General features: G+C 45.8%; 2 protein-coding genes across 2 annotated transcripts in view; one reads left to right on the forward strand and one right to left on the reverse strand.

Moving 5' to 3' along the window:
- LOC111969397 (protogenin A-like) overlaps positions 1–11677 on the forward strand; it is a 28992-nt gene extending 17315 nt beyond the window's left edge. Inside the window, exons 3-10 of the mRNA XM_023995516.2 lie at positions 754–898; positions 1090–1223; positions 1379–1675; positions 1777–1936; positions 2399–2646; positions 4286–4450; positions 8858–9163; positions 11098–11677. Of these exons, the coding sequence (XP_023851284.1) occupies positions 754–898; positions 1090–1223; positions 1379–1675; positions 1777–1936; positions 2399–2646; positions 4286–4450; positions 8858–9163; positions 11098–11294 (1652 nt within the window). The 3' untranslated portion in view covers positions 11295–11677. The remainder of the gene's footprint in view (positions 1–753; positions 899–1089; positions 1224–1378; positions 1676–1776; positions 1937–2398; positions 2647–4285; positions 4451–8857; positions 9164–11097) is intronic.
- The window catches only part of LOC111969121 (transcription factor 12-like), a 345264-nt gene that overhangs the window by 279815 nt on the left and 53622 nt on the right, over positions 1–11827 (reverse strand). The window lies entirely within an intron of this gene.

Raw genomic sequence — 11827 nt, forward strand, 5'->3', positions numbered from 1 at the left:
AAACACTGTACACCTGGCGACCTGGTCAGCGTGCACTGCACCCGGCCCGCCACAGGAGTCACTAGTGCACGATGAGACAAGGATATCCCTGCCGGCCAAACCCTCCCTAACCCGGGCGACGCTGGGCCAATTGTGCGTCGCCCCATGGACCTCCCGGTCGCGGCAGAGTCTGGGCTCGAACCCAGAATCTCTGGTGGTACAGCTAGCACTGCGATGCAGTGCCTTAGACCACTGCGCCACCCGGTAGGCCGCGATTTTCTTATTTTCAATKAAAATTCTAAGAATGAGGTTCAGCTTCACAGCACTACAGTCTCACTATCAGGCAGATACTGAAGTGGGTTGGCCTCTGCTGKGTATGGGCTTTAGTGAGATGGTAAACTGAAAGTGAAGTAGTGTATATTTTTAAGATATGCCTGGCAGCTCAATATATTCCCTTATTTCCATAAATGTAATTGATTTCCATTTTAACTGAACAGTCCTAAGATACAGAGGCTTAGTTAGACTGATAGAAAGGCATGTAACCTTATCCACCAAGATGAGCTGCTGATCAAGAGACAATATTGGGCCATGAACATACATTTTTGTGATGATTGGTATTATAGATCCAAATGGGGGAAAATACAATACTAGAAATACAATAATAGTTATTGCTTTCTAATGGCTGCATTACTAGTTAWCATCTCTTCGTACTGTACATTAGAGAATGTGTCTACTCTTGTAGTACACAGTGTCTCACCATTCCTTGTTCTGTAGGTATCTCCCCCTTTACAAATCAGCCAACATCCATTGTGGTGACAGAAGGATCAGTCGCCCGTTTCACCTGCAAAGTCACTGCAAGCCCTCCWCCCATCATCACCTGGGAGTTCAATCGGGTCATGTTACCCCTGGCAACTAAAAGGTATGCATTCTCATTATTTCATTATCATGCCATGTCATTAACTTTATCTGTAGATGGCGTTTGAGAGTATTGTAGAAGTCTATTATGATTCTAAACTGTACATGTCAGAGTGATAGAAATATCAGAGCTGTGTGCTCTAATATCTATGATGTCAGTTGTATTGATTGTCTTTGTGTTCTTGTCTGTCCCAGAATCACCATTTTGCCCAGCGGCGTTTTGCAGATYYAYGGGGTGGAAAAAGGGGATGCTGGGAACTATCGYTGTGTGGCGACCAACATCGCCAACCGTCGCCGGAGTACAGAAGCAACCCTCACTGTCACTCCAGGTGGGAGATAGTGGAGAATTAGCACTCTTTTCAGATTTAAACATAATATATTYACAAGCATTGCATCAAACATTATAAGCCCAATAAAAGCCAAGTTATATTTATGTTGAGTAGTGAAGTGGGCACCCTGGTCAAATCCTGTCTCCCCTCCACAGCTCCAAGCCCCAAACTGCCTCAGAGGCCTCGTATCATCGCCGGGCCCCAGAATGCCACTGTGTCCCTGCACCAAAGTGCCATCCTGGAATGCATGGCTACAGGGAACCCCCAACCCCTCATATCCTGGAGCCGAGCCGACAGCAAGTCCATCGATGTTTTCAACACCAAGGTGCTGGGCAATGGCAACCTCATCATCTCTGACATCAAACCCCAACACGGAGGAGTGTACATGTGCAGAGCCACTACCCCTGGCACACGCAACTATACCATCGCCACAGCCAACATCACTGTGCTAGGTAAACACATGTTAGTCGTCTGTGTAGAGCTCCTATAAGTGTCAGTTGTTATTACAGACATCGTTGGTGTTTGTTACATCTATGACGTTTCCCTTATCCAGCGCCTCCGTCCTTGGTGGAGTGGCCGGAGAGCCTGACCCGTCCGCGTGCGGGCACGGCCCGCTTTGTGTGCCAGGCTGAGGGTGTTCCCCTGCCCCACATCACTTGGCTGAAGAACGGAGAGAAGGTCCACTCCAACGGACGCATCAAGATGTACAACAGGTCTGAGCTCTAACACCAGATCGAATGTAGCTAATAACTCTGCTCCTGTTTGTCTCCCTCTCAATTGTTTATTTATATGATCATCCCATTGTTTTATAAATCCCTGCCTCCTAAACACCAACCATATTGTATGTTCTGCTGTATGTTAATTGAAACATAATCCCTAATTCCTTTACCCCACAGGTAAGTTGTCTTTGTTGATTGGAAACTCAGTCCCAATTAAAAATTCATCAGCCCTTCCCTACAGAAGAACGGAAGCTGAATAATTTACAAACGTGCTAATGGCATTTCAGTGGATTTCCCACTAATTTGCTTCCTCTGCTAGTACCACTGCCTTGGCTTGTTAACGGTTTCTGATTTGAAAGAGAATGATAGAGCTGGTAAGCGACTGGTTAAATATTGGTCGGTGAAGCTGGAGGAGGGACAGAAGTCTAATATGGCCATGTGTGTTTTGTCCCACAGTAAACTGGTGATCAACCAGATCATCCCTGAGGATGATGCCATCTACCAGTGCCAGGTAGAGAATGAGCAGGGCTCTGTGCTGTCCATGGCCCGGCTCATAGTGGTGATGTCAGAGGACCGGCCCAGCGCGCCCAGGAACATCCGGGCTGACACTGTATCCAGCTCCGCCATCTTGCTGGCCTGGGAGAGACCACTGTACAACTCAGACAAAGTGATCGCCTACTCTGTGCACTACATGAAGGCTGAAGGTGAGATATGATGGCCAATTCAGGGGGAGCCTCTTCTATGTCTTGTACCTTTTCAAGCAGAAACTCTTTTTGATGTTGGCAGGAAATAGTTAATGTCGTATGTATTAGGGCATTCCATATTAATGGCCTTGGTAGCCACAGGAGTTAACAGTTAACACTGTTTAGAGTCCTGAATGCTCCGCTTCCTCCTTGCCCCCAGAACGGAATGTGGGAGATTGACCATCTGTTGTTAATAGTTGGTTGCTGGGCAGAGGTCAAGGAAAAGGATGATTACTGCACCGAAGAAAGAACAGGAGCTTGCTCTGTACAAATAGGACTGGCCTTCCATAGGCGATCTCAAGCCCTGTGCATGGGTTTTAAAGGTGCAGGAACACCCTACACTAGATGAGATGCAGGATAGACAGGAACCGATCACAAGAATACAAGGGCTGCACTGTTGTCACCAGTCACCCCAGTCAGTGACTGCTGGACCTTTAGCTTTCCTGGGAACCTGTATTGTTGATGAAGAGGCACCAAGAGTCACATTCAAACAATGTAACAGTTCAGCACAAATGTTATCCAGTTCATTCAGGCACTGTTGTTCATCGCCGGCTATGGAATACCATTGTATAGGCCAAATGTACGAATTCCATGCAGCAAAAGAAACACCTGCTAGGCTGTGTAAGGATAAGGACGTTAACGGAAGTAAGTTAGAAAACCTGCCCCTTTCTCCTTAAATAACTGGCGTCTGTAAAGGATTTGGTGCACTTGATTAAGATTACGTGAAACATTCTGTCCGGTCTCAGAGAATSGCTGGCCGTTGAGATTGACAGGAGTGGTAGCACCRAMGMATTCTGCACCTGAGGTCTCAGACACAGAGCCTTGGCACTAAATGGAGGTTCTAATGAAAGAAGGAACTAATTAGTCTGTGTGTTGGAGTGTGCTAATCCAACAGAGGAGATTCTGTCAAGGCACTGGGACAGTGTGAGCTGGACTGGGAGGGAGGCTTTGTGTGTCTTTTCAGGGAGGTTTCCTGGGCCTTTCAGGCCCCTGGACAAGGCCTTTTCTGTTTACTCTCAAGGATCTTGTTTACCGGGTCAGAAATCAGGCTGGACGATTCAATACATCCTGGCTACAAGTGAGTCTTTTGTGGGACCTTCCTAATCTGTGCTAATTAAACTGCTATTAGGCTCAGCCAGCAATGTGGGAAAATTGAATGCTGGAATTTGGCTTGAGCAATGTTGTCTATAAAAGGGGAAGGAACCAGTTTGATTGAGTTGACACTTTTTGTATATTGTACATACTGAATGGACCAGAAGCTCACTGTTAGAGACAGATGTACAGCGTAATTTGTAAGAATCAGGCGCCTCAGACAAGGAGGTTCCTAAAGCCAAAGTGAWTATGTTCTAATTGCTCTGTATACTGAGAGAAATCATAGAATGATGATTATGGAAAGTTATCAAAAGTTGTCTTTGTACTCAGAATGTATGCAAATCTTCATATACCCTTTTATGATTAGGTCCCCCTTTAGTGTCCTAAAGAGTTTGCATTGAAGGATCAGATCCCCTCTGAACTCCTTGCCTGTACATGCAGCTTACAACTCTGTGGGTGGTAATTGATTAATTGATTAAATGTGTTTCCTTTTCTTCCCTGAAACCAGGCTTGAACAACGAGGAATATCAGGTTGTCATTGGCAACGACACAACCCGGTACATTATTGATGACCTGGAGTCAGTGCGGAACTACACCTTCTACATCGTGGCCTACATGCCCATGGGAGCCAGCCGCATGTCAGACCATGTGTTCCAGCACACCCTGGAGGATGGTGAGGCCTCGTCGTTAGCTCCCACATACACAAACATACAGTCCACCCTGGCCTTTATCGGGCTGTAACCCAGGGAAACAGAGGTAATGTGCAGCCATAACTGTCACCCCAGGATGAATAAAAACACCCCCAGATGAATAGTAAAGAGAATGCTTCATATTGATCCTGTAGTCATTGTGTAAGGTCTTCTATCACTCTAATGGAGGACTCAGAGGATGTTTTCCAGTGTGTTTAAACTGTAATGAATAGGCTGTAGAGAGTGTGCAGTACTGTAGGTCCTGTAATGAATCTAGTGGGGCTGACCCCTGGCTGTCTAATTGGGGTCGTCTCTAAGAGGTGCGCCAGAGGAATAGAGGAGTCTAATAAGGAAGGATTAGATGGTGGACCACTCGGCTGGTTAAACATTAGTCAGGCTGATTTTTAGAGATCAGGAATGACCCTCTCTACTATAATCTAACTCCCCACAAGGGCCCTTCACAGTTCACACCACCCCATGAAATGTTTCTGTGACTACCACTTACCGTGACTACCACTTATGATCAAGGAAAATTACATTTCTTACATATTCCACAGAAAATAACTGGTCTATTGTCCTTGACTAAGGGAACATCGGTCACATGATTGCATACCAGTCTAAATCAGATCACATCTATTAATTGTGTACACTTGCAGACTTACTGAATTGATTTTCCAGTATGACTGAGTGTGACGCACAGTGAGCTGATTTGTATCTCTGGGTTTGTTCATTATAGTCTCAGTAGCTAGCTGTTACTTTAGCAATCGCAGCTCTTCCTTTGGTCCCCAACAAAACACGATACAAAACAACCATAAATATAGACAGAAACCAGAGACAGTAACACAGTAATGAACAAGTTGGTGACTGTATNCGGCCCGCTTTGTGTGCCAGGCTGAGGGTGTTCCCCTGCCCCACATCACTTGGCTGAAGAACGGAGAGAAGGTCCACTCCAACGGACGCATCAAGATGTACAACAGGTCTGAGCTCTAACACCAGATCGAATGTAGCTAATAACTCTGCTCCTGTTTGTCTCCCTCTCAATTGTTTATTTATATGATCATCCCATTGTTTTATAAATCCCTGCCTCCTAAACACCARCCATATTGTATGTTCTGCTGTATGTTAATTGAAACATAATCCCTAATTCCTTTACCCCACAGGTAAGTTGTCTTTGTTGATTGGAAACTCAGTCCCAATTAAAAATTAATCAGCCCTTCCCTACAGAAGAACGGAAGCTGAATAATTTACAAACGTGCTAATGGCATTTCAGTGGATTTCCCACTAATTTGCTTCCTCTGCTAGTACCACTGCCTTGGCTTGTTAACGGTTTCTGATTTGAAAGAGAATGATAGAGCTGGTAAGCGACTGGTTAAATATTGGTCGGTGAAGCTGGAGGAGGGACAGAAGTCTAATATGGCCATGTGTGTTTTGTCCCACAGTAAACTGGTGATCAACCAGATCATCCCTGAGGATGATGCCATCTACCAGTGCCAGGTAGAGAATGAGCAGGGCTCTGTGCTGTCCATGGCCCGGCTCATAGTGGTGATGTCAGAGGACMGGCCCAGCGCGCCCAGGAACATCCGGGCTGACACTGTATCCAGCTCCGCCATCTTGCTGGCCTGGGAGAGACCACTGTACAACTCAGACAAAGTGATCGCCTACTCTGTGCACTACATGAAGGCTGAAGGTGAGAYATGATGGCCAATTCAGGGGGAGCCTCTTCTATGTCTTGTACCTTTTCAAGCAGAAACTCTTTTTGATGTTGGCAGGAAATAGTTAATGTCGTATGTATTAGGGCATTCCATATTAATGGCCTTGGTAGCCACAGGAGTTAACAGTTAACACTGTTTAGAGTCCTGAATGCTCCGCTTCCTCCTTGCCCCCAGAACGGAATGTGGGAGATTGACCATCTGTTGTTAATAGTTGGTTGCTGGGCAGAGGTCAAGGAAAAGGATGATTACTGCACCGAAGAAAGAACAGGAGCTTGCTCTGTACAAATAGGACTGGCCTTCCATAGGCGATCTCAAGCCCTGTGCATGGGTTTTAAAGGTGCAGGAACACCCTACACTAGATGAGATGCAGGATAGACAGGAACCGATCACAAGAATACAAGGGCTGCACTGTTGTCACCAGTCACCCCAGTCAGTGACTGCTGGACCTTTAGCTTTCCTGGGAACCTGTATTGTTGATGAAGAGGCACCAAGAGTCACATTCAAACAATGTAACAGTTCAGCACAAATGTTATCCAGTTCATTCAGGCACTGTTGTTCATCGCCGGCTATGGAATACCATTGTATAGGCCAAATGTACGAATTCCATGCAGCAAAAGAAACACCTGCTAGGCTGTGTAAGGATAAGGACGTTAACGGAAGTAAGTTAGAAAACCTGCCCCTTTCTCCTTAAATAACTGGCGTCTGTAAAGGATTTGGTGCACTTGATTAAGATTACGTGAAACATTCTGTCCGGTCTCAGAGAATSGCTGGCCGTTGAGATTGACAGGAGTGGTAGCACCRAMGMATTCTGCACCTGAGGTCTCAGACACAGAGCCTTGGCACTAAATGGAGGTTCTAATGAAAGAAGGAACTAATTAGTCTGTGTGTTGGAGTGTGCTAATCCAACAGAGGAGATTCTGTCAAGGCACTGGGACAGTGTGAGCTGGACTGGGAGGGAGGCTTTGTGTGTCTTTTCAGGGAGGTTTCCTGGGCCTTTCAGGCCCCTGGACAAGGCCTTTTCTGTTTACTCTCAAGGATCTTGTTTACCGGGTCAGAAATCAGGCTGGACGATTCAATACATCCTGGCTACAAGTGAGTCTTTTGTGGGACCTTCCTAATCTGTGCTAATTAAACTGCTATTAGGCTCAGCCAGCAATGTGGGAAAATTGAATGCTGGAATTTGGCTTGAGCAATGTTGTCTATAAAAGGGGAAGGAACCAGTTTGATTGAGTTGACACTTTTTGTATATTGTACATACTGAATGGACCAGAAGCTCACTGTTAGAGACAGATGTACAGCGTAATTTGTAAGAATCAGGCGCCTCAGACAAGGAGGTTCCTAAAGCCAAAGTGAWTATGTTCTAATTGCTCTGTATACTGAGAGAAATCATAGAATGATGATTATGGAAAGTTATCAAAAGTTGTCTTTGTACTCAGAATGTATGCAAATCTTCATATACCCTTTTATGATTAGGTCCCCCTTTAGTGTCCTAAAGAGTTTGCATTGAAGGATCAGATCCCCTCTGAACTCCTTGCCTGTACATGCAGCTTACAACTCTGTGGGTGGTAATTGATTAATTGATTAAATGTGTTTCCTTTTCTTCCCTGAAACCAGGCTTGAACAACGAGGAATATCAGGTTGTCATTGGCAACGACACAACCCGGTACATTATTGATGACCTGGAGTCAGTGCGGAACTACACCTTCTACATCGTGGCCTACATGCCCATGGGAGCCAGCCGCATGTCAGACCATGTGTTCCAGCACACCCTGGAGGATGGTGAGGCCTCGTCGTTAGCTCCCACATACACAAACATACAGTCYACCCTGGCCTTTATCGGGCTGTAACCCAGGGAAACAGAGGTAATGTGCAGCCATAACTGTCACCCCAGGATGAATAAAAACACCCCCAGATGAATAGTAAAGAGAATGCTTCATATTGATCCTGTAGTCATTGTGTAAGGTCTTCTATCACTCTAATGGAGGACTCAGAGGATGTTTTCCAGTGTGATTAAACAGTAATGAATAGACTGTAGRGAGTGTGCAGTACTGTAGGTCCTGTAATGAATCTAGTGGGGTTGACCCCTGGCTGTCTAATTGGGGTCGTCTCTAAGAGGTGCGCCAGAGGAATAGAGGAGTCTAATAAGGAAGGATTATATGGTGGACCACTYGGCTGGTTAAACATTAGTCAGGCTGATATTTAGAGATCAGGAATGACCCTCTCTACTATAATCTAACTCCCCACAAGGGCCCTTCACAGTTCACACCACCCCATGAAATGTTTCTGTACTGTGCAACCATGACCACCACTTATGATCAAGGATAATTACATTTCTTTCATATTCCACAGAAAATAACTAGCCTATTGTCCTTGACTAAGGGAATATCTGTCACATGATTGCATACCAGTCTAAATCAGGTCCCATCTATTTATTGTGTACACTTGCAGACTTACTGAATTGATTTTCCAGTATGACTGAGTGTGATGCACAGTGAGCTGATTTGTATCTCTGGGTTTGTTCATTATAGTCTCAGTAGCTAGCTGTTACCTTTGGTCCCCAACAAAACACGATACAAAACAACCATAAATATAGACAGAAACCAGAGACAGTAACACAGTAATGAACAAGTTGGTGACTGTATAAGCCTCTACATGACCACTCTGTCTCCCTCTCCACAGTGCCCCTGCGTGCTCCAGAGCTCAGCCTCACCAGCCGCAGCCCCACAGACATCCAGGTGTCCTGGCAGCCCCTTGCAGCCAAGCTAAGCCGCGGCCRGGTGTCGGCCTACCGCTTGTCCTATCGTACCAGCGCTGACCAGGCCGTCACCCAGCTGGAGCTTCCTGGGGAGATGACCCAGTATCTCCTGGAGGGCCTGCAGCCCGACACCATCTACCTCCTCCGCATCGCTGCAGCCACTAGCGTGGGCTGGGGGGAACAGTCAGCCTGGACCTCCCACCGCACCCCTAAKGCGTCCAGCGCCAAAGGTACTTACACATGCTCCTCAGTAGTAGCGATGAGTTATTGGCTGCTCCCTGATGGTCCGATCCTCCAGGCATTCAGACATGCACATGATATTTTTTCTGAAGTTAAACATGTTCTCTGTGTGTCCCAGTCTTATGACTAGGTTGCTGCGTGCACATATGATGCTTTTACAGATATGATTACAACTGTATGACTTCTAATCAATCAAAGTCAAAAGACATACGTAAGCCATAACATGAACCGGAATTTCAACCTTAGATTTGTAAAGCTACCACATCACAGAAATAAACATGTAAGGCCTTACTTCCTGCCTTACTTCCTGCACTGACTTATCATGCACACTAAAACCATCATGCCTTGCAGGCCCACAGTGAGAGCACACTTCCCTCTACACATAGTCAATATAGGAGCAAAGAGGCTGGATTATCTCTGAACCTTTCGTCTTCCCAGTCCTCTGCTGAATGTGTGAGAGAGAGCCATGAGAAGAGCTTGCTCTAATAATCTTGTTAAGGCATTGCGTTTGTTACTTCATGACCTTTGGCCCTCTCTGTCAGTAACATCRGAATGGCTTCAGTCATGGGTCATAAAAGAGAGGCCTCTGGGTGGGAGGAATAATAGTTCTGTTTAGAGCTTCATCTGAGCCTCAGGGGTGGGGGAGGGGACTGCTGCCCTCTCTCTCGCTCTGTCCTTTTGGAAACAAACAGGATCTTTTCTAGAATTCTGCCAGGATCATGTCGGCTGAATAGGCATTCTGTCAGTAGAACTGAGGACCTGGCTCATCTCTGCTATTGTGTGTTTGTGCCTGGTTGTGTATCTGTGTGTCAGGCTTGGGCATGGTATGGATGTGCCTCTGGTTGGGGGCTGCAGGCTGGGAGCCGGTTATTTTCATCAGGTAAAGCCAGTGAGCAGCTGGGTGGTGAGCATTCCTGTTTTCAAGGAACAAGACAAGCTACAGAGTCAACTTGCTCCCAGCCTGCCACCCTGCATCTCTTACAATACAATAATTTTTGGTGACTTTGCCCCTATTTGTCCAGCAAATTATTTCTGGGAAATCTAAATAAGCATGTTTCTGCCATATTAAATGGTTTACTCTTAATAATTTGGGTATCCCAAACAAATGTGTGCCTGAACAAGTCCTTAATTTGTTAAGGACTAGCTAACCTTTCTTTATAAATAGTTGTGGACTGTCAATAGTAGCAAAGCTCTCAATGGTATCTGAATATGAAGCAAATTGACCTTTATGAGCACATTGGTGTGGCCTGGCCATTGGACTTAAGGTAAAGAAGGCCTGATCGGGTAGCGGGGGTTGGGTGTGGGTTGGTTTCATATACTCCCTTGACTTGGTACTATTTCAGATGAGCTGGTTAAAATAAAGACATCTGAATAAAAATGAATAGTCATGCAGGTTGAACTCTGTATATAAGTAGTACACATGACATTTAAAAAGAGAGATTCTGTTTGAAMCTTACATCCTCAGAACTGTACTCAATAAATCTAATTGTATTGGTCACATACACATATTTAGCAGGTGTTATTGCAGGTGTAGTGAAATGCTTGTGATAAGAAATAACACACACACACMAAAAAATACTGCAAAGTTGCTTAGTAGCTAGAAGCAGAGCTGCCATCTCTTCACAGAACAATTACATTAAATAAATACTCAGATGTTTACTGTGACTCTAACCACAGATCTCTCTTTGTGTCTCCCCAAAGGGACTCTAATCACAGATCTCTCTCTCTTTGCGTCTCCCCACAGTGACTCTAACCACAGATCTCTCTCTCTCTCTCTCTTTGCGTCTCCTCACAGTGACTCTAACCACAGATCTCTCTCTCTTTGCGTCTCCTCACAGTGACTCTAACCACAGATCTCTCTCTCTTCGTGTCTCCCCACAGTGACTCTAACCACAGATCTATCTCTCTTTGTGTCTCCTCACAGTGCCTCTGGCCCCTGAGCTACAGTTGGAGCCTCTGAACTGCACCACCATCATAGTGCGCTGGCAGCTGGCACCAGGAAACTCTGTCAGCGTCCAGGGCTACAGGCTGTTCTACCACGAGGAGAGCCAGGCTGAGAGTTCCCCCATCCAGCTGCGTGTCCAGGACAACAGGCACACCATTGGAGGCCTGGGTGAGTAGACTCCACATAGTACACCCGCCCTATGATCTCACATTGTTGCTGATGACATTTGTCTTGATTTTGGATTTCAATTGCAAGATTAAGAATATGTTCTAGTCAATGCATGGTTACACAATGAAAGTCCTCCTTAAATTGGATTTGGATCAAAGATGCTCTTAAAAAACATTTTCTGTGTCCTCACCAGGCATGTTTAAGGTCTTTTTAGGATCAGAAAAGCCCATTAGTTTKGCAAGGACAAAGTATTTTCATGTGAGTTGTGGGGGCTCATGTCCATAGGTCCAGAAAGAAGCCAACCCCCCATGACCTTACGGCCCTGGCCTGGTTTCCAATGTATGTCCCCCCAACAGATTTAGAAATAGCTGCTAGCTGGGACTGAGGAAGGGGTGTTGGGGGCATATGCTGGTTCTCTGGCCTCTGGGTCAAATTCATTTTGCCAAGTTGGAGAGTGTGGAAGGAAAGGGAGTCCCACACTACTGCAGTGGACAACTGACCATCTGTGGCCAGAGGAGGACGGCCAGGTGGCCAGCAGCTG

Source organism: Salvelinus sp. IW2-2015, linkage group LG10 (genome assembly GCF_002910315.2).
Source record: "Salvelinus sp. IW2-2015 linkage group LG10, ASM291031v2, whole genome shotgun sequence".
Taxonomy (NCBI): Eukaryota; Metazoa; Chordata; class Actinopteri; order Salmoniformes; family Salmonidae; genus Salvelinus; species Salvelinus sp. IW2-2015.